The sequence below is a fragment of the Lynx rufus genome, unplaced genomic scaffold (genome assembly GCF_022079265.1).
Source record: "Lynx rufus isolate CCGP_SWC_20201006 ecotype Redwood Valley unplaced genomic scaffold, mLynRuf1.p SCAF_17, whole genome shotgun sequence".
Lineage (NCBI taxonomy): Eukaryota > Metazoa > Chordata > Mammalia > Carnivora > Felidae > Lynx > Lynx rufus.
Window position 1 is genome coordinate 2,121,675 of NW_025814831.1, and position 24,729 is coordinate 2,146,403.

Consider the following 24,729-nt stretch of genomic DNA (forward strand, 5'->3'; position numbering starts at 1 on the left):
CCCGCCGCCGCCTCCAGCCCGGCCCCGCCCGGCGCGCGCGCGGGGATGCCGAGCGGCGGGCGCCGGAGGCCGCGGCCCGGCTAGGCCCGCGCTCGGCCCGGACGCGGCGCCCGGTGAGTCCCCCCCGCCCCCCGCCCCGCGCGCGCCGCCCGCCGCCGGGGCCCGGATTTCCTCCCGCGGCCCGGCGCTTTGTTCCCGGCCGGCGGGGCCCGGGGCGCGGGCCGCGCGCGGCCGGGGTGGAGGAGCGGAGCAGGAAGTGGCCGAGCGCGGCCTGGGCGGGGAGGGCGCGGGCCCGGCCGGCGGCGGCGGCGGCGGCGGCGGCGGCGGCGGCGGCGGGGGTGCGGGCCGCGGCCCCGGCCTCCCTCATGACCTTGGGGAAGCGGCCGGGGCCGGGGCCGGCGCGCGGGGAGGGGAGGCGAGGCGGGCCGGCCGGCCGCGGTGCCCAGGAGGTCCTCAGGGACCGCTCGGAAAGGCTCGCTCCAGCCCTCGTTCAAGTTTGTGGGTGGGCCTCGGGAAGGAGACCTCGTTTGCCCCGAGACGAAAAGTTGTACGCGATGGCGAGGTGCCCGGGCCGGCCCTCCTGGGCCCCGCAACTGCTTTCTGACCTGGGTGGGCTTTGGAGGTGCTGCCCACCCTCCCTGGCCGGGGCCCCGGTGGGCGCCTGGGGCTGGGCCCCCAGACTGGGGGAAGGTGGGGCAGCTGGTGAAGTGGTCCGTGAGCAGGCCGGGTTCCTGAGGACCGACTTGGTGGGCAGGTCACCACAGGGCCCCGCAGCCCGGCTCCCGCTAGCCTTGACTGCTCTGAGCCCCTGGCCGAGTGCAGGGCGGGGTGCACCCGTGGGGCTTGGTTCTGCCTCCCCCAACTGAACGTGCAGTTCATAGATCGGTGTTTGGAGAGAGAGGGAGGGGGCCCTTTGAGAGCACGGCAACGTTTTGGTTAGTTGTGACTTAAATAATACCAGCAGTGACACACTTTTACGGTAAAGGCGCTCACGGCCCGGTGGGAAACGGCCCTGCACCCGGAGACAGCCCAGGCCCCGGCTTGGTGTGTACGTTTCCGTGCAGATGCACAGCCCCTGTGTGTGCACAGATATATTTTTACACACGGGGCTCGACAGCTGTCTGACTCTGTCAGCAGCAGGCCCTGATTAGGCCAGGGTGGGGGTGGGGGACATCCAGAGGTCTTTGGGTCCAGCCCTCTGCCTCCAGGCCACACACCCACTTGTGTCACCAGAGGGGTCCCCCCCCCCCCCCGCCGTCGGGCGTGCTGTGCAGGGGCTCAGAACCCTGTCCTTGGAGGTATCTTCAGTCTTGCTTCCTGTCGCTGCCGGTGCCCTGTTGCACACGTTGGGCACCGTGTGTCTTCCCTGGCCTGGCATTAGATGCAGGCAGGGGGGGTCTTCCCGTTCTTCTAAATTTAGCCTGAGACTGTCAGTGCCAGGCAACCTCCTCTGGGTCCCAGTCCCCTGCCTCAGGAGGCCAGTAAGGCCGAGGGAGAATGTCTGTGCGGCTGTAGGTGAACCCATGCTGGGCTCCATTCCGGAGGTCCTCAGGGGCCTTCCTGGCCTGGGGGTCCCAGAGAGGAGTGTCTCTGGGCCTGCCCTCTGGAGGGCTAGCCCAGGACTGCTCATGGGAAGACTGCTCTTTCCCAGAATGCTCAGAATGATGTGTGAGCTGGGTTTTGAGGGATGCCTAGGAGCTCGTCCAGCCGGGAGTGATGGGGATGGCCGCTCGGGTTCAGTGGCCGAAGTATGTCCAAGAGAAGGCTGCTGGTGGCCACTGCGGGCGCCAGGGCCTCTGCGTTTGTGCAGGCACCCCCGTCTGTTACCTCCTGAATGCTGTAATTATGGGTCTGTAACCACCCTGGACTGGGTGCTTCTCACAGACAGGACCCATCTGAACCTCTCTTTGTCCCCAGCGCCGAGCCTGGCAAAACCAGGGATGCCTGGTACATGTTGGCCGAATGAATGAACCAGATTCAGACCAGCAGGGGTGCTGTGGTTTAGGAGGGCCTGGGGTTTCTTGAGGGGAGGTTTTTCTTATGTCGCCTCGGAGGGCTCTGGGTTCTCATTTGCGCCAGCCGCCTGGTCTCCTGGCCCTACTTTCTTCACACTTGAATTTCTTTTCTCTCCTAGGCTGGGGCAAGAAGGAGGAGCCCGGGGCCCTATGGGTGGGAACAGGGGCGCCCTCGCCAGGGGCTTGGGGAGGCCAAGCAGCTTACAGCAGAGCCAGAGGGCCTGCCTGGAGGAGGTGGCCTCTGCTGGGTTGGCAGCTTAGGGAGGCTGGAATATGCCAGGAGTGCCTTTTGGGGGCCGGGGTGAAGCCGGGGCATCAAGCCCCGAGGGCCTGGGCTCAGGTACCAGGGGGATTGCAGCCCAGACGGAGGGGAGGCCCGGCCCCAGGGGACTGGGCGCCTGTCTGGTGTCCTGGCAGAACCACGCGCCGGGGGGGGGGGGGGATGCGGCAGTGGCTCAGAAGGCCATGAGGGGGGGCAGGCCACGTGGGAGGGTGGGCCCCGACTGGGACCCCAGGTGCGGCGGGCTCCCTGGCCTCACTGTGGGGTTGGAGGAGTGGGCCCGGGCCGGACACAACCTCACACACTTCCCTTTGACTCTTCCAGAGGCTGGGTGCACTGGCTGGGCTCGGGGAGACCCTGCTGAGAGGGGACGGTGAGCGGCGCCCCGGCTGGCCCGGCCCTACCGGAACAGGGCACCATGAACGACGTGGCCATCGTGAAGGAGGGTTGGCTGCACAAGAGAGGTCAGTGCCCTCGGGTGCTGGGCCTGGGGCAGGGGTCCCTCGGGTGGCGTGGAGCCCGTGTGGGCCGGCCAGGACGGTGGCTGCCTGGCTGGGTCCCTCAGGCGGGCGAGGCCCCGCCGCCTCCCTCCCTGCTTTCCTGGAAGGCAGTGAGGACACTGGGGCCCGTCCAAGGCCTGGCTCGCTGGCGGCCCGGGGCGCTGCCCGAGGGCTCCTGAGGGCAGGGCAGTGTTACTTGGCCTGGCCCAGTGCCCGCCTCAGGCCTGGGCTGTGGGGCGGTGTGGGGGTGGGGGGCTCCGCACCAACCAGGGGCCCGGCCCCGGTGTGTTTGTGCCGGACCTGTGAGCCGTCCGAGCCCAGCGCCCGTCCAGCCTCTGCTGTCCGCGTGCTCAGGGCCCTGCGCCCAGGGAGGGGCTTGGCGGGTCCTGGTGTGACAGGACATGTGGCCTTGGCCCCTCGCCCGCAGCCCCCTGCCCCACAGCCCTCTGTGACTCGGGGGTGGGGAGTGGGGCGTGGACAGGCTTCGTGTTTAGGTGTCCCCTGGGGAGCCACTCCCTCCGGCCCCGGGGCGGGGATTAGCAGCCGCCCCCTTCCTCTTCCTCTAGACTTGTTCCTTCCCAAGGCTTTGGTGATCCCCGCTAGCTGGTTAGCCTGCCCTCACGGGTGCCCTCCGGCCGATGGCGTGAGGGTTCCCCCTCCCCACCCCGGGATCCCACAGGCTGTTGGGAGGGGGAGCCTCGGACACGGGGAGCAGACGGGGAGGTATGCTAAGGCGACCGGCCGCAGGCTGGGTTTTGTGGGATGCGCGGGAGCCCCCAGGAGAGCAGGCGGGCCTGGAGCGGCCGAGAACGGGGGTCGGGGCTGTGGAGGGGCTCGAAGCACAGGGTCCAGGATGTGGTCAGCCATGTGCTGTCAGGGCTGGCTTTGGTGGCTGCAGGGAGGACGGCACACTGGGCTCGAGACGGAGGCGAGGAGGCCCCCGGGCCCCGTGGTCCGTGGGGAGCCCCTCCGCCTGGCGTCTCCCAAGGACCCCCAGCACGCACCTGCCGTCTCCATCCCCGCCCCCGGTGCTCACCTGCTGCCATCCCCGGCCTGCTCCCCGTGTCCTGTGCCTGGAGCCCCGTCACCAGGCCGGGCTCCGTCTGCCTCACCTGACAGCCCTGTCCTTCACCCTTCACCGGCCCCGGGCCTTTCTTTCCTCGGCGCCTGGCCGCAGCACGGGAACACGGTCCCCTACCTGAACCAGCAGCACACGTTTGTTGACTGACTGTTAGATGAAGATGCTCCTGGCCCGGTTGCTGGGACGTCCCCCAGCCGGGCTGGAGCAGGGGCGCCTCTCTGACCCCTGGGTGAATTTCAGGTTGCCCCTCAGGGCACGTGCCTTCTGAAGGGGCGGGAGGCTGGGGTATCGGGCCGGGGTGGGGGGAGGGTGGCCGTCCAGAAGGCTCTGTCGCTGTGTCCCTCTCCAAGGACACATCCGTTGAGCTCTTCGGCCCTCGGTTTCTCGCGTATGTGACGGGAACGGTGGCAGGGAACGGCCTGGTGAACTCTAGGGGGCCCCCAGTCTGGGCACAGCCAGCCTCAGCAGCCTCACTGGGAGAGAAGGTCCGTGCTCCCTCCGGGAGGCGGGCATCCTGCTGGGGGGAGTGACCTCTGGGCTGTTTCCCGGGTGTCCTGATACTGTGTACTCTGGGCAGAGAAGCCACGGAGGACAGCGGGGAGCCCAGCCTGCGTGGGGATGCCCGGGTTCGTGTTCCGGCCCTGCGCTGACCTGTTCTGGGGTCCAGGCGAGCCCTCCAGGCCTCAGGGTCCCAGTGTGTCCAGTGGGGAGCCCGTCCCCGGGAGACTGAGTTCAAGCTGCTGGCGGCTCAGAGGGTGGCTGGGAGGCAGGCTGGGCCGGCAGGGATGGTGGGCAGACGGGCGGCCCCAGAAACGGGTGGCTTCCCGACCGAGAGCTGGACATCTGGACGTGCGAGTGATAAGCAGACACCCCAGCTCTCGGTGGAGCCCCCAAGCAGTGGGCAGCTGAGCCCGCGAGCCCCCAGCGCCGGTGGCTGGAGCTGGGCTCAGCACCGCTCAAAAACTCGTGCACTCTCTTGATTCTTAAAGGCTGCCGATGTTTGAAAACGAGGCCTGCTCCAGGATGTAGGTCTGGCTGCGCTCGGCCTGTGGCCTCTGGTTTTGTCTTCAGACCGCTCTGTGCCGAGGCCACGGCCTGTCTGTGCAGCTGTTTTGGGACACCCCTGCCCGGTGGCCTCACTCTTGGAGCCCAAGCTGCGGGCTCTGTCTACCCGGCCAGGCTTGTGGTTGTTTTCCTGGGTGTCCCTGGCCCACAGGCAGGCCAGCTGGACCAGGAGAGGGGAGGAAGGCAGTGAGGAGCTGGGCCACGGAGGCAGGAGGGGGCTCTGGACCGGGGTGGGCGGCCCTGGGGACCCTTCTGCTCACGCAGGCCGGCTCCTGGCCAGGAGGGTCTGGCCCAGAAGCGTGCCTGGCAGTCCTCAGCGGAGCACAGCCTGGCCCCCGGGGGTGGAGGGGTGGGATGAGGAGAGCCGGCCCTGAGGTCTGCGAGCACAGGTGCCGAGCGCACGGGGCGCGGTCGTGTCTCCCTGCCCTCTCGCCCCCAGGGGTGGTGCCGGCCGGGGCCCCGAGTTCACGGAGCTTAGCAGGTCTGGTCCCTGGCCCGTCTGCCGCCCTGCTGTGCCCCAGCCCTGAGCCCTTTCCCAGCGGGGATCCGGCCCTGGTTCCAGGCCGAGGTGGTCCGAGGCGTCCTGGTGGAGGTGGGCTCCCGGGCCGGTGGTTTCTCCCACCTCCTCTCCCTCGGTGGCGACTGGGTCCCGTCTCCCGCCGTGGCCACGGCCGTTCCCCGTGTCTCACGTGTGGCTCCGATGAGGAGACCATGGTTTCCCCTTGCTGACACAGTCCCCTACCCCATCCCTGGTCCTGGGGTGCCCCTGGACCTTTGAAGGAGGCAGCGGCTTTGCTAGGCAGACACCAGGGGACCGGCCTGTGGGCCTGCTGAACGCACTTCTGAGCGCAGACCTGTGGGGTTTCCTGTGAAGGCCCCGTACCGTTGCCTGCGCACGGGTGCCACCAGGGCGAGGGGCTCAGCAGGACCGCCAACGGTGGGTGTCGCTCCCCTTACCCTGTGCCTCGGGCTAGAGGGCAGGGCTGCCCTGGGCCTCCTGGGCCTCAGTTTCCCTGGCCGTCAGGTGAAGGGCGGCCCCGGTTCCTGCGCAGGTCACGCCGATGTGGCTATGGCTTCCGTCCCGGCAGCCCCTTGGTCCGCGAGGCCGACCGCTCAATGCCTTGTGTCTGTGAGGGTCCGGAACTGCCCCTGGGACAGGTCAGGGCAGTGTGGCCGGGCCTGGGGGCGAGGGCAGGTGCCTAGGAGGGAGGGCCCCGAGGTGTGCTCCAGGGCTGCTGGGCCTGGCGTGTGGCCGTGGCCGTGGCCGCCATCGGTGGGGCTGTTTCCTGTTTTGTGAGCGTGTTGGGTTCTCCCTGTAGAACAAACAGCAGAAGAGGAAGCTGGGGCGATGGGTGGGGGGTGAGGGGTCACTGCCCTCCTTGGCCCTTGCTGGTGGCCCCAGCGGGTGGCTGTCCCATGGTGAGCCAGGCGCCGGGCAGGGGCGGGGGAGGTGGGAGTCACGAGCCGGGGAGGGGTGAGGGGCCACAGGGTAGGCTCTGCTCCCTCCGGCCGGCCCCGGGTAGCACGTTGTGCAGGGGAGAGGGTCCCGAGCCCCCTGCCCAGAACCCCGCCGGCCAGCGGCTCTCCGCAGAGGCCAGGCTCGGTTGCGTCAGGCCGGGTTCCTAGAAGTGCTGTGGGCTGGCGCGGGGTGGGAGCTGGCCCGGCCACCGCTGGCGTCCCTCCTGCCCAGGCACACCCAGCCAGGCTCGGGGCCAGCGCCCTCCCCGCGGGCCCTCCCGTAACTGGAGCCCGTGGCTGTGGCTCCGTGCCTGCTCCCCAGGGCCACCCCACGGTGGGCACCTGCCCACTGTTCCTGCCCACTCGACGTGCCCGGTCCCTGCTCGGCGGCCCCCCGGGCAGGCCCCCCGGCCAGATCTGGCCCCGGACAGGCCGGCAGAGGTTCCTGGGGTTCCAGGCTGGGGTGGGCCGGTCGGGTGAGCCACGGTCCGGACCCGGGAGCCCTGCCTGGCCGAGCCCTCGCCTCCTCTCTCCTGCCTTCGGGTGTGTTTCTTTAACCATAAGAAATACTAGACCCGTATTTCGGGGGTGTTGCAGTCGACGGCCGGGTTTGGGAGGCGTTCCTTCTGATAACCCCAGGTGCTTGACCTAGATCTCTGGGCTCTGGATTCGGGTCCACAGATCCCCAGGTGGGCCCCAAGGCCGCAGGCCTCTCTCCCCAGGCCTGTGACCCAAGGTGCCAGCAGATAGGAGTGAAGCTGGTGGACTGATGGGTGGGGGGCTGCCCCCTCGACCGTCCAGCCCCCTGGGATGCTTGTTCGTGGAGGCGGGGCTGTGGCTGCCCCCTCACCCTCACCCAACTGGGTCTCTGAAGCCCAGCCTCCCCGAACCCCGCTGTGGTGAGGCCAGGCGCACATGGGACGGAGCGGGCAGGTGAGGCAGGTGACCAGCCGCCGGCTTGTGGAGGGAGACTGAGAATAGGCGGTGGGGAGGCCCACGCAGCCCCAGGCTGGAGCCGGGAGTGAGCAGGGCCATGGCAGATGGCGCCTGGGCAGTGGGGCTGTGGCCTTATCTGGGGGCGCTGAATAAGCACCCAGGGGTCTCTGGGCCAGGGTCTCTGGGCTGCCTGGGGCAGGAGACCAGAAATGAGACAGTGGGTGTGGGCAGGGGGCCCCCGGACCAGGGCAGGGGTCGTGGGGACTAAGCCATGTGGAGACGTCCCAGGGGGAGCTGGGACATGTGGTGGGCAAGCTGGGACTAAGGGGCAGCCCCTCTGGCCTGCGTGGGGGGGGGTGCTCGGTGCCCAAGGAGGAGGTGGGGTTTGCAAGGACGATGACATCCGGGCTGAGATGGTCGGCAGGCAGCTGCACCTGGGGTGGGGTGGGACGTGCTGGTTGGTGAGGGGCGCCGTCCCGGGCGCTGTCCTGATGCGGCAGGCAGGGCCCGAGGAGCCCCCGGCACCGTCCCCGTGTTTTTTTTTTTTTTTTTTTTAATTTTTTTTAACGTTTATTTATTTTTGAGACAGAGAGAGACAGAGCATGAACGGGGGAGGGGCAGAGAGAGAGGGAGACACAGAATCGGAAACAGGCTCCAGGCTCTGAGCGGTCAGCACAGAGCCGGACGCGGGGCTCGAACACACGGACCGCGAGATCGTGACCTGAGCCGAAGTCGGCCGCTTAACCGACTGAGCCACCCAGGCGCCCCCCGTCCCCGTGTTCTGAGTCGACCTGTGTGCACTGGGCCGTGACTTTGGGACCTGCCTGCTTGATGGCAGAACCAGAGGCCTGTGGGGAGGTCGGCAGGTGTCACGGAGGGAGCCTAGCCTGGGCCGCAGGACCGGGGTCTCCGCTCACCGTCTGTGACCTTGAGAGTCCCTTCCTCAGGCCTCGGGCGCCCTGGGAGCTAGCGGGCACATCACTCCCTGCCCTCCCTGCCTGCCAGGTGGGCCTTCTGGGAGGGCTGGGTGGGATCGTGGGGGAGGGCCCAGTGAGGCTCAGGGGCCGTGGGCGGGGGGGGAGCGTCTGCCCTCCCTGTGTCACCCCTCTGCTGGGCGGGGGGCGGACGCCTCCTCTCATCCAGCCGTGCCCCTGGCCGGATCCCGTGGATGCTGGGCAAGGCTCAGTCTCAGGAAGCAGGTCGGTGCCCCGCGGCCCCGCCTGAGCGAGGGTCTGACACTGCCCGGCCCTGGCGCTCCTTCCTGGGGGCTCCCGGACCCTCAGGGTCAGCCTGTGGCCTAGTATCCTGCTAGTGGGACGGGGACGCGGGGACCGCAGCTTGTGCACAGGCAGAGGCCTGGCAGGCCGCCCCCCCCCCCCCCCCCCCCGCCAGATGACCCACGCCGGGTGCCCGCCCGCTGCCTGCCCCCTTCCCGGTGGGCGGCGACGGATGGGCCGCCGTCAGCAGGGCTGTTTGCTCACTGTGCTGGAGAAGGTAAATGGACGCCCGGCAGCTGTCGGCCTGCGATGGATGTGCTGGCGGCAGGGGACCGCACGGTCGCCGCTGTCAGCTGGCGCCCGCTCCCCGGGCCTGCTGGGGCTCGCTTTGCTGTGGAGAAGCAGCCCGGTGCCGCCTGGCGCCCTGCCAGCCGCCGCCGCCCCCGCAGCAAAGTGTTTATCCGGCAGTTTCCCCGAGAACCGGAGGCTTGGAGGGAAGGTTCGCGGGGCTCGGGCGTGGTGGCTGAGCGGGCCGGGGCCTGGCGGCGCGGGGAGGGGGGGGGGCCCTCTGGGGCGCCAGGCCCGGGCTGCGCCGTGACTCCCCGCGTGCCCACAGCGTGGGTCCCAGCCCCCAGGTCCGCTGCCTGGGGCGCCCCGATCGTGACGTGGCTCAGGACCCACGGCTGGGAGGCACGGAGGGGACAGGCCCTCCGCCTCTGCCCACCTCGTCCCCAGCTCCTGGCGGTGTGGCCCCGGTGGGGTGACTTGGGCTGCAGGAGGTCAGGATCTTCCGGCATCTTCCTGGAGATGAGCCGGCCCCAAGATGAGCAGGGCTATTAGAAGGGCCCTCCTAGTGGAGGACGCACGGGGACACCACGGCGGCCGGTGCCAGGAGCTGAGGGCCCCTTAGAGGCGCAGGAGGAGGTGGGGGAGCCTGGCTGAGACTGCGTGTCCCCCTCCCCCCACCACCCCAGCCAGGGCGCCTAGGGCCCTCCCTGGGGGTGGACCGGCCGCGAGTGAAGGGCTGGGGGGAGCATGGGTCCCCTTCTCTGGTGGCAGGCGGGGCGGGGTCTCTGAGGGCCAGTGTGGGTCTCTCCCCCACCCCAGCCCAGGGCTGGGCTTCTGAGAGCACCCTGCCCGTCCCACCTGCCTCCCAATTTTGCCATGGCTCCTGTTTCCTGGCCGCAGGGGTGGGGGCCCTCATGGCCGGGCTGCCCAGCTGTGCGGAGGGGACCCTGAGGACGCCCCACGTGGGCCTTGGTCAAGTGTCTGCCTGCAGTGGGGTGGGTGGGTGGGGAGCCCCTCCGGGAGCCCCGGGCTGTGGCCGTGAGTGGCAGGGACCAGCGGTGCACTGCACGGCTTCCCGGAGGTCACCCTGGCTGTGGGCAGGCATCTGTCCCCGGGGCAGTGGTGGGGACCCCCGTTTAGGGAGCAGTGACCTGAAGGGCAGACTCAGGCCTCCCTGTTCGTCACCCGCCCGTGCCTGTGCCCGGAGTGAAGGCTCCTAGGTTCCCACCGCCAGCAGCGGCCGGCGAGTGTCTGTCCCCACCCCAGCCCCCGTGGCCCTAGTCCTGTGGCTGAGGACGGGGGTGGCTGTGTCCCCCCTTCGTCACATCCTGTGTCACCCCAGCCTCCTCGGGAGTGAGCAGGGCTCCGGCCCCCCATCCGCCTGGCCCGAATCCTGTGTGGGCTGAACTCACTCGGATGCAGGCCACAGCCCAGGACGAAGTCAGCTCTGCCTCGGCCTCCAGGTGACCGCCTGGCTGCACGCGGCCGGGCAGAGAAGGGTCCGTGTGTCTCAGAGCCTTGGCCCCAGCCTCCCCTGCCTCCCCAGGGGCTCTGTGGGCCGGGCTGCCCAGGCGAGGGGCCGAGTGAGGCCGCCTTCCCTGGCCCTCCCGTCCCACCCGTGTGTCCTGTGGCTCTAGGGCTCAGCCACGTGGGGCGCGGCAGGGGAGCAGCTGGGGGCCGACCGTGGCCCCCCTTCAGCGCCCTGGGTCAGGGGGCTGCTGGAGGGTCCGGCGGACCCACTGCCTGTCCTCCTGGGCCCCTGCCCAGGGCTCATGCAGACCGGGGGCCTGTCCCTCAGCCTCTTCCCCGCCAGGGCCGCTCCCTTGCCGCCCCCCCCCCCCCCCGCGCCCCAGTGCTGGATTGTAGAACCTTCCTGGGCCCGGAGTGGACCAGGTGCAGGGTCAGGTGGCCGGGGCGAGTCCCGGTGGCACCCCCGTTCCGGCAATCCTGCGGCCCGGTGGGGAAACTGAGGCCCAGCCTGGCGTGCGGGCGCTGCCGAGCAGGTGTGCACGTGCCGACCGCGTGCACAGGGTGCGGGGCCGGGCGCGGTGGGGGCTGGCGGCAGTTGGTGAATCGAGATGGATTTTCGGGGCTGCGCGGGCGAGGCGCTCATCACTCTCCCCGCTCAGTTAGCGTCCCGGGGAGCGGCAGCTGGCGGGATGAGCGACACTCCATCAGGGGCCGACAGCTCCAGCCTGGCGCGCAGGCGGGTGGGAGCGAGCGGCCCGGGACGGCGCGGGTGGGGGGCTGCGCACAGCCCCCGGCGCCCCGTCTGCTCGTGCCCACCCGCTGCCCCGGCGGGAGGCCCGGTGGAGCCGCGTGGGTGGGCGGGCGGGGTCCCCGGGCGGTCGGAAGCAGCGGGTCCGAAGGGGGCCGACCCCAGCCTTCCACGGGCCGGGGCGGGGGCTCGGCAGAACCGGATGCGGCTGGGGCAGAGGGCGGGCCGCCGGCTCTCACGGGGGTCCTCGCCCTGCCGGTGGGGGCGGGCCTGGAGGTGACCCCCCCCCCCCCCCCCCCGTGTGCAGCGGAGTGAGGGCTGGGTCACACCCCGAGGCCCCTGGCCGGCGGAGGCGGCTGGGCAGCGGGGATGGGGGAGGAGCACACTGGGAGCTGCCGGGTCCTGGGTGGGGGGCCTTTGCCCGTCCCCCTCCCCTGGGGCCCAGAGCTTGGGGACCCCAGCCCCCTCCCCACCTGCTGCCTAGTGGCCCTTCTGACAAAGCCGTTGTCTGATTAGTAAGTTTTCTATCGTCGTTCAAACTCCTTGCTCGGCAAAATGTAAATGAAACGCTCTTTTTTCTGGGTGTCAGAATGAAAAATGACAGTCGCTGGAATGTCACAGAGGACATCTGCTCCGGCTCTTAAGTGCGGTTGCCTGCTTATGGCTGATGTGGCAAGACTTGGGGGGAAACTTCCCCGAGCACCTGGGTGGCCCACGGGTGGGACGCGGTCGAGGGTGGCGGGTCTCGGCCTGCGGACCGCGCGGACGCCTCCTGGGTCCGGCTTCCCCGTGGTGCCCAAGACTGTGCTCTGGGCCCCTGGGCAGGGCACGTGGTCACGTGGGCGGTGAGGGGCTGCGGGGGCCGTGCTGCATCAGGGCCCTTGGTCCCACTTGCTGTCCCCTGAATGCTGGGTGCCAGGCTCCTTCCCGTGGGCCAGGGAGGGGCCGGCTCCGGCGGGCAGTCCACTTGCCGTCGCGACGGCGGTAACGGTGTGGCCGACACCTGGCAGGACCGAGCGGGTGGGGGGAGCTCTTAGCCCTGAAGCGCTGGTGGGTGGCTGTGGCTGTGGCTGTGTGTGCCGGGGACCTCCTGGCCTGGCGGCGCCTCCTCCAGAAAGGCCCCCTGGATCGGGCCGGCCTCTCGTTAGCTGTGCCCCTTCCCCCCACGCCCAGGTCCCCTTTCCGACACGGGGGCCGGCTCTTGGTCGTGTCCCCGGGTCACGGCGTCCCGGGGGCACCTGTTCTGGCACAGCCGGCTGCGAGCCTGCCACAGGGACGGGGCTCCCGGGGGGCCTGGGGACAGGGCCCGGCGGCCTCGGCCCTCACCGAGCACACGTCCGCAGGGGAATACATCAAGACCTGGAGGCCCCGGTACTTCCTCCTCAAGAACGACGGCACCTTCATCGGCTACAAGGAGCGGCCACAGGACGTGGAGCAGAGAGAGTCCCCGCTCAACAACTTCTCTGTGGCGCGTGAGTGTGCCCGCGGCCACCCTGGGGTGGAACCGGGGAGGGCGGAACAGTGCCCAGCCGCCCCCAGGCTCGGGTCCCCTGGGCCTCTGCGTTTGGGGCCAGCAGCTGCCAGGGGCCAGGCTGGGCGGTGCTGGCTTTGCATCACCTTGGGAACTGCTTAGCGGATGCTTCCGGCTGCCGGGAGGTCTTCGTGCGGAGGCCCGAGGCTGGAGACCCCAGACCTGTTCGGGGCTCTCTGCCTCTGGGGGACAGAGCCCCGCCCGGGACAGCCGGCTGGCGCTCACCAGGGTCTCTCCACAAAGCCTCTGGGCGGGGACCCTTAGCTTCCGGGAGCCTCTGTCACCCCTAGGAAGAGCCCTCAGAGGCCTGGGCCCCGCAGTGGTTTCCTTCTACCCTCAGCAGGGGTGGGGTCGGCAGGCACAGCGCAGCCGGCCGCGGCGTCTGGCAGAGCCGGACGAACTGGGACCTCTTCGAACCGTGTGGCCGCGGCCTCATCCCGCACCTGTCAGGGGGAGACCCGGGCGTGGAGAGGGGCTGCTGAGCCAGGCAGGCCTTCCTGTGGGGTCTCTGTTTCCACCCTGGAACCTGGCTCTGCCTCGGGGCCGACCCAGGACCCAGGCCGGGTGGGGGGCTGGGAAATGAGGGATGGGCTCATCAACCGGCCGACCTCCTGGGTTCCTCTTGGGACGCCATCAGGGGTACCGAGTGCTTGCCCACCGAGGGGTCTGCCCCCCTCCCCCGGGCTTCTTCATACACCCCGTCTCTGGCCGGCTCTGTCTTCATTCAGCCTGGGAGCCTGGGGCCGCCCCACGTCGTCTGGTGCAGGTTCTGGTCTGGGGTCTCAGGAGGAGGAATCACAGGCTGCTGGGGAGGGACTCGTGGCTTCTGTGCCTGTGGGCATGGCGGGGGGGGGGGGGTGTCCTGGCACCTTGGCCGTCCTGCCCACCCTCCAGGGTGCCCGGCCCTGTGCTGCAGGGACAAGGGGCACGGCCAGCACACCCCAGCCCAAGGGCTTCTGTCGGGCAGTCGCTGCCTTTCCGTCCTCCAGCCTGGGGGTCTCCCAGGGGGGCTTTACCACGACCTGGGTCCGGTCAGTCCCGCCTCTCCATCGTCAGGCTCCACAAAGCAGCTGTGAGAGTAGGGGCCCTGGGGTGAAGGGAGACCAGGGAGGCAGGCGCCGCTGTCCCCTGCAGCCTGGTGGCCATGCAGGGGACCTTAGTGCGGTGCCTCCGGGCTCCCCCCGGCGCCTCCTTGTTTGGGGCCAGGTGGGGCTTCAGGAAGGAGGCCTGGCTGGGGTGGGGCTGGGTGCCACCGTGCTGGCAGGGGCGTGAGGGGCCCCAAGGAATGTTCCGTACAGGCGGAGCGTGGGGGGATTGAGGGGGACTCTGCAGAGGCGCACAGGAGGTAGGCACCCTCCAGACGGCTGCCTGAGCAGAGCGGGAGGTGCTGGGGCCTCGAAACCGGGCCGCGGTCCAGCTGGAGCGCCAGCCAAGGAGCAGAGCCGCACGGGACAGGGGCTCGTCCTTGGGGAGGGGTGCCGGGGCCGGGGAGACCGGTGGTCTCCGATGGGCGAGTGGGGGGCGGGTGTCAGCACCGGGGAGACCGCCACGGGATTTTCCAGCCCCCACCCCTGTGTCAACACGGGCCACCGGCCCCACGAGGCTGGCCCCAAGCCCCTCCTGGCACCCGGCCCTGGTTCACCTCTTGCTTACACTCTGCTGAGCCCGACCAGGGGCCCTCGAGGCTGCCGGGGCACAGGCACCGGAACGTCGGAAGCCCCTTCACAGGCCCCGAAACCCGTCTCCTCTCCCACAGACGGAGCTGGCATGGCCTGGGATTTCTCAGCACCCCCTACTGGTTCCCACCCCTCTGGGGGCCTGGTGCGTCCCCACAGCCCCTCTGCTCCCGGTGTGCGCGTGCCCCAGGTGTAGGTCTGGGTGCTCCCAGTGTGTGGGTGCTCCCGGTGTAGGTGTGTGTGCTCCCGGTGTGCGTCTGGGATCCCTCTGGAGGGTGGTGGTAGGGTGTCGCCAGTGTCGGGTGGCTGGGTACAGTCCGAGCAGCCTCCAGGGAGGGTCATCTGCCGGGACAGGCGGCCCCTGAAGGGTGAGTCGGCACCAGCCTCTGCCCTGGGGCTGGCCCCGCTTGGAGGGGCAGGGGGCCGGCAGTCATGGCTGGGAAATGGCGGGAGGTTCCTGCTCGGAGGCCAGCTGCCTGCCCCCCCGGGGGTCCCCATTCTCCCCACCCTCTGTCCAGTCGAGCGGTGTCCTGGCGCGCCACATGGGCTCGGCGACCAAATGGCCAGGGGAGACGGCCCGGGGCCGAGGAGACCCAGCCCCAGCCCGCCCTGCAGGGGCGCGTCTCCCGGCCGGAGCACGGCGTCTGGGCTGGGACGGGTCCCGGCTCCGTTTTGCGGTTGGGGAAGCCAGAGCATGGAGCGGGGATGGGACAGGACTTCCCAGGACCCGGTTGGGGGGGGGGGGCCGGGGGGCTGTGTGGGGCCGGGGGTGTGCAGAGGGACGCTCACGTGCCAGCCCCGCCCCCAGAGTGTCAGCTGATGAAGACGGAGCGGCCCAGGCCCAACACCTTCATCATCCGCTGCCTGCAGTGGACCACGGTCATCGAGCGCACCTTCCACGTGGAGACCCCCGAGGAGCGGTGCGGGACGGACACGCGGGGGGGGGGGGGGCGGGGGGGCCCCTGCTCCCCAGCGCTCCCGTGCCCTCCTCAGGCCCCTGGTGGGGTGGATGCGCCAGCCTGCGGGGGGCCAGGCCTCGGTGTCCCCCAGCATCCGGGCCTGGGGCACGGGCCTCACCCGGCCGCCCTGCAGGGAGGAGTGGACCACCGCCATCCAGGCGGTGGCCGACGGGCTCAAGAGGCAGGAGGAGGAAATGATGGACTTCCGGTCGGGCTCGCCCAGCGACAACTCGGGGGCCGAGGAGATGGAGGTGTCCCTGGCCAAGCCCAAGCACCGCGTGGTGAGGCCCCCCCCGCCACGGGCAGCACAGCGGGGGGCGGCGAGGGGCAGGGACGCAGGCCCCCCGGAGGGCCGGGCCCCCGCGCGGCCCCTGACCCCGGGCACCGGCCCGCCGCCCCGCAGACCATGAACGAGTTTGAGTACCTGAAGCTGCTGGGGAAAGGCACGTTCGGGAAGGTGATCCTGGTGAAGGAGAAGGCCACGGGCCGCTACTACGCCATGAAGATCCTCAAGAAGGAGGTCATCGTGGCCAAGGTAGGGCGCAGGGCCGGGCGGCCTGGGGGCGGGTGGCGGGCCGGCGGCTCACCTGGCCCTGCCTTCCAGGATGAGGTGGCCCACACGCTCACAGAGAACCGCGTTCTCCAGAACTCTCGGCACCCTTTCCTGACGGTGAGTCCTGGAGGCGCGAGCTGTCTGCGTGAAGTCCCCCGCCCCTGGCCTGAGGGACCCTCGAACCTTTCTCCCCACAGACCCCGGGCTTCTGTGCTTCAGAATTCAGGCCCATGGGGGCAGGGGTGGGGGGGAGGTGCTGTTTGCTGCCCCTGCCGTGCAGGGGTGGTGGGCGACCCTGTCTTCCCTCTGCCCTGCCTGAGGCCCCGGGAGGCACCAACCCCCCCCACCCCTGCATGCCGACCCTTCTGCACACAGCCTTCCAGCTGTTTCCCCTTTGAGGCTCCGGTCAGGAGGGTCTCTGTCCCCGGGGACGTTCTTGGCCCAGGAGGGGTGTAGGGAAGCTCTTAGAGAGCATCGAGAATGAGCTAGAAGTTGTTTCCTGGCCGAGCCACCCAGGAAGGTGTGGACGAGCTGGTCAGCAGTGCAGTGGACGGACGGGCTGCTGCTCGCCTGGGGGGGTCGGGACCGGGCCAGGCACCACTCGGGCTCTCCTGAGGAACCCCCCAGGCCCGGTCACCCTCCGCCCAGCACGGCGTCCCCAGCCCAGGCGCTGCCTGACCCAAAGCGGCGGCAAAGCAGAGAAGCCCCTTCCCTCCAGTTCGTGCTCCTTCAAACGTTTCCTTGTGAGGCGTGACTGGCCCGCCCCTGTGGGGGTCTTACCTCGTCTCGCTCGCCGCTCTTCCTCTTCCCCAGGCTTCGTGCCCTGCCCTCCCCCTCTGCATGCCCCTTGTCACAGGCGACGGAACTCAGGCCACGCACACTGGCTCCCCTCCTGCGGGCTCCCCACGGGATAGGGCATGGGACCTGGAGAGTTGGGGACGGTGGCCTCACGGCACAAGGTCTGGAGCTGGTCTCCTGGCCTGTGTTTCCTGTGAACGGGGCTCATCCCTGGCCGCCGGGTGAGACCCAGGGTCTGTCCCTCATGGGGAAGACTTGGTCCTCCAGGCCTTTCCTTTTTTTTTTTTTTTTTTTTAATTTTTTTTTTCAATGTTTTTATTTATTTTTGGGACAGAGAGAGACAGAGCATGAACGGGGGAGGGGCAGAGAGAGAGGGAGACACAGAACCGGAAACAGGCTCCAGGCTCTGAGCCATCAGCCCAGAGCCTGATGCGGGGCTCGAACTCACGGACCGCGAGATCGTGACCTGGCTGAAGTCGGACGCTTAACCGACTGCGCCACCTAGGCGCCCCTAGGCCTTTCCTTTTAAAGTAAGGCAGGAGGGGCGCCTGGGTGGCTCAGTCAGTTTGGCATCTGACTTTGGCTCAGGTCATGATATCACGGTTCGTGGGTTCGAGCCCCGCGTCGGGCTGTGTGCTGACAGCTCGGAGCCTGGAGCTGCTTCGGCTTCTGTGTCTCCCTCTCTCTCCGCCCCTCCCCTGCTCACGCTCTGTCTCTCTCTGTCTCAAAAATAAATTAAAAAACATTAAAAAAATTTTAAAAAAATAGAGCAAGGCAGGAAGGGGGTGCCAGGGTGGTGGGGAGGAGCCTCTCCGCCGCCGTCCTGCTTCCCATGTTTGTGGCCTGGAGCTCCACGGCCCTGTAGGGAGGCCTCCACATGTGCACCGGAACCTGCTGGCCCCTACCCTGCCCGAGATCCGACCCGGAGCCCGCGCCTTCTCCAAGCACGGCTGGTGGGCGTCAGGGGTCCCGTAGGGCCACGGTACCAGCTCTGCCTTCCCCGTAGGCCCTCAAGTACTCCTTCCAGACCCACGACCGTCTCTGCTTCGTCATGGAGTATGCCAATGGGGGCGAGGTAGGCCGGCCTTCCGTGAGCCTCGGGCCACCTTCCCCGGCACGGGGACGGTGCCTGCCTCCCCCCAGTCCCAGCATCCCCCCACCCCCCTCCGCGTGTCGGGGTCTTGCCCCGTGGACGGTGCCCCCCACCCCCGGCCCCGAGCACTGCGGTCTCGCTCTGGGACCCTGACTGTGGCCCTCGTCCCCCAGCTGTTCTTCCACTTGTCCCGGGAGCGGGTCTTCCCCGAGGACCGTGCGCGCTTCTACGGCGCCGAGATCGTGTCCGCGCTGGACTACCTGCACTCCGAGAAGAACGTGGTCTACCGCGACCTCAAGGTGGGTGGGTGCGAGCAGGCGGGGCCGCGGCGGGGGCAGGGCTGGCGCTGACCCGGAGGCCACCCCGCAGCTGGAGAACCTCATGCTGGACAAGGACGGGCACATCAAGATCACCGACTTCGGCCTGTGCAAGGAGGGCATCAAGGACGGTGCCACCATGAAGACCTTCTGTGGGACGCCCGAGTACCTGGCCCCCGAGGTGCGCACCCGCCGCGCCCGCCCCCCGCACCCCGGAGACCCGGGACCGCTGGGCGGCCCGTGACCCTGTGCCCTGCGCCCCCCAGGTGCTGGAGGACAACGACTACGGCCGCGCGGTCGACTGGTGGGGGCTGGGCGTGGTCATGTACGAGATGCTGTGCGGCCGCCTGCCCTTCTACAACCAGGACCACGAGAAGCTCTTCGAGCTCATCCTCATGGAGGAGCTCCGCTTCCCGCGCACGCTCAGCCCCGAGGCCAAGTCCCTGCTGTCGGGGCTGCTCAAGAAGGACCCTAAGCAGAGGTGAGCCCCTGGCCCCGGGCCAGCAGGGTGCTGGCGAGCCGCCCCATCCCCCTGCTTCCCCTAGGAGCAGCTGGGCGCCTCCCGGGCCACGTTGGCCGACCTGCAGCGTCCTCGACCGGGGCTGGCAGGGGCCGGACGGGCACCTGCGCCCGGACCTCGCAGCCTCCACACGTGCTCAGGAAGACCCCACCCGGTGTGCCGCACCTCCCTCTTCCTCCGGCCCCACCGCCCCGGGGCTGCGCCGTCAGCTGGCACTGTCCCCCCAGCCCACCCCCGGGATCGAGCTGTCCCCCTCCCACGATCTCCCTGCTCCCTTGAGACCGTGCTGCCCCACCCCCCACCATCCCCCACCACCCGGGGCCAGGCCGTCCCACTCGCTGTGCCCCCCCCCACCCCTCCCAGGATCACGCTGACCCTCCTGTACTGTCCCCCGACCCCCAGGGACCCCAGTGTCCAGTACAGTCAGGCATCCCAGCCTCACCCAGCAGGAGGAGGGGCCCCGTGCCAGCGGGCAGCGTGAGGCACTGACCAGTCTCCTCCGCAGGCTGGGAGGGGGCGCCGAGGACGCCAAGGAGATCATGCAGCACCGCTTTTTCGCCAGCATCGTGTGGCAGGACGTGTACGAGAAGAAGGTGTGTGGGGGCCTGGCGCACGGCCCCCCCATCCCCGCGCCCCCTCCCCAGGCTCGCAGGGTCTGCACCGCGGGATTTCCTCCTGAACGCTGTTCAGGAACCCCCTCCTGGCCCCCTGGAAGGAGCCGTGTGCACGGACTCCTGGAACACGGTGCCCCGTCAGGTGGGGGCACCAGGCCTTTTCCAGCCCCGCCGCTAAAGGCTGGCCTTTGCTCTCCCAGTGCCTCCAGTTATCTGACCTCAGTCCCTCCTGCTGCAGGGAGAGCCCTACCCACCCTCTGAGCATGCAAACTGGGGGGAAACACAGGCCTGTCTGGCACATGGGAGGTCTCCCGGGAGCCAGGCGACTGCTTCCTGCACACATCCCTCTGTCCCCCCGCCCCCAGGGACTTGGGAGCGCTGGGCCCTGGCCCAGGCCGGCGCGCGGTGGCCCGGCAGGCTCAAGAAGGCCGTGCTGGGGCGTGCGGGGCACCCTGTCTCCAAACACACTTCCCGCTGGTTTCCATCGCACCCTCCCCCATAGGCCCGTCACAGGCCACACGCCCTGCCTCGAGCAGAGACCCTGCTAGCTCATGAGGGCCAGCCCTGGTGTCCTGGGGGGTTGGGTGCTGGCCTGCAGGGCCCTCCTCCCACATGCACACCCCCTACGGTTACCTGTGCGTCCTCTGTCACGGGGAGGCCTCTCTGCAGCCTGACTTAGCCAGCTGCACTGTGGCCTTGAGCGCACGTGAGGCCAGCCAGGCCCCGCGCTCGGGTGGGGAGCCTGGAGGGCGAGGCCCCAGCAGGGACGTGCGCAGGAAGGCCTGGCCTCACCTCCTGGTGGGAAGTTGGGCAGGGAGGGCCCTGAGGGCCCTCTGAGTTTGGGGGCAGGTCAAGTTCACTTGGTGCCCCGGGGCGCCTGGCTGGGGCTGGCACGGGCACGGCACGTGGCGCTGCCTGGCTCCGCCCTGGGTTCCCTCCCAGGGCTGCGGTGGGCTCTCTGGACCCACTGCGTGGGAATACTACCCGCTGGCCCAGGGGGCTCCAGGGATGGGGGAACCGGGATTGTCCCTCTATCAGGAACGATCAAAGTGGGGCCGCTGGCAGCTGGGCCCCATGGCCATGGTCAGGAAGGGGTGCGTGTGGCCCCTGGGGATGGGGCTCTGGGGCTGGGAGCCCACCCGTGTTCCATGGTGTCCTTGTTTACCCCCTTCCCGCGTCCGAAGAAAGCTACAAAAGAGAAGAAAACTGGACTTGTCTCCTTCCACCTGGGGGTACTAGGGTCCCGCAGAACTGGTCACCTGCCGGGGCCTGCTGTGAACAGGGCCCGGCCTGCCCTCGTCGGGGGGCAGGTCTGAAGGGCCCGGGCCACCGCCCTCCCCTGTGGCTCCTTGCTGCAGCCCCGTCCTCGGTCTCGCGCTGCCTGGAGACACGAAACCCTTCCTGGGGGCGGCCCCTGGGGGGCAGTGCAGAACGGGGTCTGTAACTTGCCTCCCCTCCCCTTGCCCCCTGCAGCTCAGTCCACCCTTCAAGCCCCAGGTCACCTCAGAGACGGACACCAGGTATTTTGATGAGGAGTTCACGGCCCAGATGATCACCATCACGCCCCCCGACCAAGGTGAGGGATGCCCCACCCCCCCGCCAACCCCCAAGTCTGTTTCCTCCCTTCTCTTCAAACCGCAGAAGTTAGCGGCTGCCCCTGGCAGAGAGGCCCACACGGTTCACCGGACAGGTCCCTCTGGAGGGTGGCGATGGGCGCGGGAGGGCACCGTCCCTGTTCCTGGCATCAAGAGGGTCCTTTTCCCCAGCGCATGGTGGCCGCGATCCCGGCACTGGGGTCTGAGCGTGCCGCCCACCCGCCCACAGGCGACAGCGTGGAGGGCGAGGACAGCGAGCGGAGGCCCCACTTCCCACAGTTCTCCTACTCCGCCAGCGGCACGGCCTGAGGAGGCCAGCAGCGGACTCCCGACGCCGGCTTCAGGGGACGGGGAGGAAGCCTCGCGGACAATCCGATCCCTAGTTCGTGTTGTGTCCGAGGGGAGCCGCCTCGGAGCGCGGTGGGAAGGCCTTCGTGCTGCGGGAGGGGCGGCCCGCCTGGGAGGGAAGGGGTCCTGCGGGTCTTTCTAATTTATTTCGTCTAGCTCTCCAGACGTGGCCTTGGCCTTCAGAACAATTAGACTCACATAGGAAAGGGTCGAGGACTTCTGCAGCCACGTGCAATTGGGGGCCCGGGAGGGCTCTGTCCCCGGCCCCTCCGTCCCTCCAGCCAGCGGTCCCTGGCTGCCACCTGTCTCGGCCCAGCCCCCGGGACCCCAGAAGCGCCCGGCGGTGACGCGCTGGCCAGGTTCCCTCGGCGTCCTGGCGGGGAGCGGCTCTTGAGTGGGGCCGGGGCCGGGGCCGGGGCAGGGGCAGGCGGGGGCCGGAGGCTGAGAACGAGGTTGCGATCTGTTGCTGTGTAATACGCTATCACGTGCATTTGGGGTTTTTTCATCTTAGTGACAAGAAAGCCCCTCCCTCCCGCCCTCTTTTCCCTTTGGGGCACCTCAACGGTGTCCCCAGGTAGCACTCTTCTGTCGAGAAGCTTCACTGTCCCGCCACGCGCCCTACGCCCTCTGGAGGGGCCTTCAGCGCGCCCTCTGTGCCTCCGGGCCGGACTCCGCGCTGCACGGGGGCGCTTTTTACATTCAACTTTACTATTTTTACTATTATGAGACTTTCCCTCCAAATTCTTCAATAAACACTGCTTTTCAACTTTGTGGCTTGTTCTGGTGGGTGGCGGGCGGCAGAGCGTGTGTGTGCGTGGGGAGCACCCAGCCTCCTCCCCGCCGCCCCGCCCCCGCCCCGGCTCCGGCTGCCCCTCCCTGCGGGACCTCCGGGGCAGGGAATCCACATCCCCAGCCGCTTCACCCCCTCACAGCACGTCTGGGATCCCCGGGTCGAGGGGCGCGGGCGGCCCACTGGGACGTGCTGCGGGCAGCCCCCGGTGGCCGCCAGCTCCCAGCCGAGCAGCCGGCTGCCCGGCAAGGAACGGAACAGGGCAGGGCTGCCGGGCGCCTGGGGTCCTCGGCCTCAAATCCCGTGGATTCAAGCCTGCGGGTGTGGCCGGGCCGCCGGGACACGTGTAGGTCCTGGTGCGTGGGCCTGGCGAAGGGGGAGAGAGCACCTCCCTGTCCAGAGTCCACGGTGACCCCGGCGGGGCGGCCGTCCCCTTCTGCCGGGGGCACGTCTGGAGCAGCCCCCAGTAATGCCTCACCACCTCCGTCAGCACAGGCCGCGGGGCACAACACAACGGCTTGTCTGGGGACCCACACACACACCAGACATCACATCCTAAGCGGTAAGAGACGTGCAGAAGGTGTGCGTATGGACACGTGCGTCAGACCAGAGCCCGGGGCGCTGCTGGTGGGGATGTACGAGGACGGGGCTGCTGAGAACAGCACGGCGGCCCAAGAGATCGGGCCCGGCAACCCCGCCTCTGGGTCTGTCCCTGAAAGGACTGAACACAGGTACTTTCACCCGTGTTCACTGCATGAGTTGCGGTAGCCAGACCGTCACGGAACCCGAGTGTCCGTCTGTGGACACGGGGAAGCGAAGCGTGGTCTGTCCGTGCACAGGAGTGTTACTCAGCCTTAAGGGCATCTTGGCTCCTGCCACAGCACAGATGGGCCTCGAGGACATGTCGCCGAGCACAACAACCCAGTCCCCAAAGGACCCACACAGTGTGGCCACTCACATGAGGTCCCCAGAGGAGTCCGATTCACAGAGACAAAGTAGAAGGGGGTGCCAGGGGCTGGGGGCGGGGGGAGATTTACAGGACATGTGGTGGTGAGGGCCCACAACAACGTGAGCATATTTCCCACCACTGAGCTGCACACTTAACACTTAAGATGGTTAAATTTTACGCAGATCTTAAGGAAAAAACTGTCCGTTGTAGAAACCAGAAAATACAGGGACGCCCTTCTGTTCTCCTCAAACCCTGAGCCAGCGGTGCAGTGACCGCATGACCGCAGGTGACGGCTGTGGGGGAGAGCGCAGGAAGTGCCTGGAATCAGTACAGCGTGGTCATCAGGCGGGCCCGCCCTCCCCACGGGCGCCGTGGGTGCCTCTGGTCCCAGGAGGGGCTTCAAGGTCACGGGCATGGACATAGCATCCTGGGTGGGTGGGGCTGAGGAATGAACGGACACCCTGAACTTGCGGGGGCAGGGGGGAGAGTGGGGGACACGAGGGGACGGACACTTAGGATGGAGGGCGAGGCACGATGCCCTCTCGTGTCCCGTGTCCCCACAGCTGCTCTTGCCACTGCTGGGTGGCTGGCGAGGGACGGGATGGAAACCAGTGCCCCGTACCTCGACGGCCCACGTCCCGGCCACCGTGTGGAACGAGCTAAGTCGGCCGCAGGCCTGGCTGGCAGCGGCTGGCGACCTGGGGTCTGCCTCCGCGGCCTGCCCTGCAGACTTGGGCAGGGCGGGGGGGGGGGGGCCCTCCAGGAGCTGCCAGCAGGGACGTGTGCTCAGAGACGGCGTCTCTCTTGCTCCTTTCGGTTCCCCGTCTTTACGCTCAGAGGGAGTGTCTGCAGGCGGCAGGCCGGCGTCTTGCTGCCCGGTCGTGTGCTGGACAATCTGACCACGTCTGGCCTTGACTGAGGCCTTCCCAGTGCTCACACACAGACCGCTGTCAGCGGGCTGGGCTTACAAACCCTCTTGCCCTTTTCCTGTGTTCCCTCCTCCGTCTTTCCCCACCTTGTTTTGGATTAAAGGACTCGTGTTAACACCCATTTTATCTCCATCAGTGGCTTGTTTTTCCAGTTTTCTTTAACGGTCCCTTTCCGCCACGGATCCAGCCCACGATACCGAGTGGCACGTCGTGCCACGGCCCGGCTGCTCAAGGACCGACGTGCACATGGACCGTGCACACCGACAACTTCCCGGTCCGCCTTCAGTGCTGCCAGAGCACCCCTGGCATGGGGACAGGGCGGCGTCTCCCAGCCCCGTGCGGCCGTCCCGTGCCACGTCCACAAACCCGCCGTGACTTCTGCTTTCGGCAGTCGAGGGCTTGGACATTCTAAACACAGAAACACCTTGGACTGCGAGAAGCTCATTCCGTGTCTAACACAAGACAAGCAAACATTTCTGATAAATTAAAAAAAAAATTTAACGTTTATTTACTTTTGAGACAGAGAGCACAAGCAGGGGAGGGGCAGAGAGAGAGGGAGACACTGAATCCGAAGCAGGCTCCAGGCTCCGAGCCGTCAGCACAGAGCCCGACGCGGGGCTCGAACTCGCGAGCCGTGAGTTCATGACCTGAGCCGAAGTCAGACACTCAACCACCTGAGCCACCCAGGCGTCCCTCTGATAAATTTCAACTTGACACACGAGTGGCGTCCTGAGATATGAGCAGTACGTGCCGCCAGATGTCACATGATCACAACTAGCCAATAGTTCTCTCTCTCTCTTGCTCACTCGCTGTGGGATTGTGGGTGATCATCTCCCATGCTCAGACGCTCGGTCTCAGGCCGCGGTGTTTGGAAGAAATCAGTGATTTTTCAGGACGTTGGAAGGTGCCCACAACTGGCACTTGTGTATTTTTGTCACTTCAAAGCACCTCTGGACCGTCCTTTGCTTTTCCACCCAAGAGGGAGCTCAGGAATGCTTT

At 68.3% G+C, this 24,729-nt stretch overlaps 1 protein-coding gene across 2 annotated transcripts; it reads left to right on the plus strand.

Annotated features, from left to right (window-relative positions):
• On the plus strand, positions 1 to 21,828 carry AKT1 (AKT serine/threonine kinase 1). Of its 2 annotated transcripts, XM_047079972.1 has the most exons (14): positions 1 to 113; positions 2,620 to 2,759; positions 12,402 to 12,530; positions 15,074 to 15,185; positions 15,358 to 15,505; positions 15,628 to 15,759; positions 15,829 to 15,894; positions 17,582 to 17,650; positions 17,842 to 17,967; positions 18,038 to 18,166; positions 18,252 to 18,466; positions 19,011 to 19,098; positions 20,593 to 20,695; positions 20,944 to 21,828. In XM_047079972.1, the coding sequence occupies exons 2-14, from the start codon at positions 2,714 to 2,716 to the stop codon at positions 21,021 to 21,023; spliced, it is 1,443 nt and encodes a 480-aa protein (XP_046935928.1). In that variant the 5' UTR covers positions 1 to 113; positions 2,620 to 2,713; the 3' UTR covers positions 21,024 to 21,828. The 2 variants fall into 2 exon arrangements, with proteins under 2 accessions (XP_046935928.1, XP_046935929.1); XM_047079973.1 differs by lacking the exon at positions 1 to 113 and having other exon boundaries at positions 2,596 to 2,759.
• The last annotated feature ends 2,901 nt before the right edge of the window (positions 21,829 to 24,729 follow it).

What these genes read in the sequence shown, in the direction of transcription:
- AKT1 (XM_047079972.1), top strand. Translation starts at nt 2,714, where the DNA reads ATGAACGACGTGGCCATCGTGAAGGAGGGTTGGCTGCACAAGAGAG. An exon ending in GGGTTGGCTGCACAAGAGAG is followed by an intron (nt 2,760 to 12,401) that starts GTCAGTGCCCTC and finishes ACACGTCCGCAG; the next exon opens with GGGAATACATCAAGACCTGG. An exon ending in AGGAGGTCATCGTGGCCAAG is followed by an intron (nt 15,760 to 15,828) that starts GTAGGGCGCAGG and finishes CCTGCCTTCCAG; the next exon opens with GATGAGGTGGCCCACACGCT.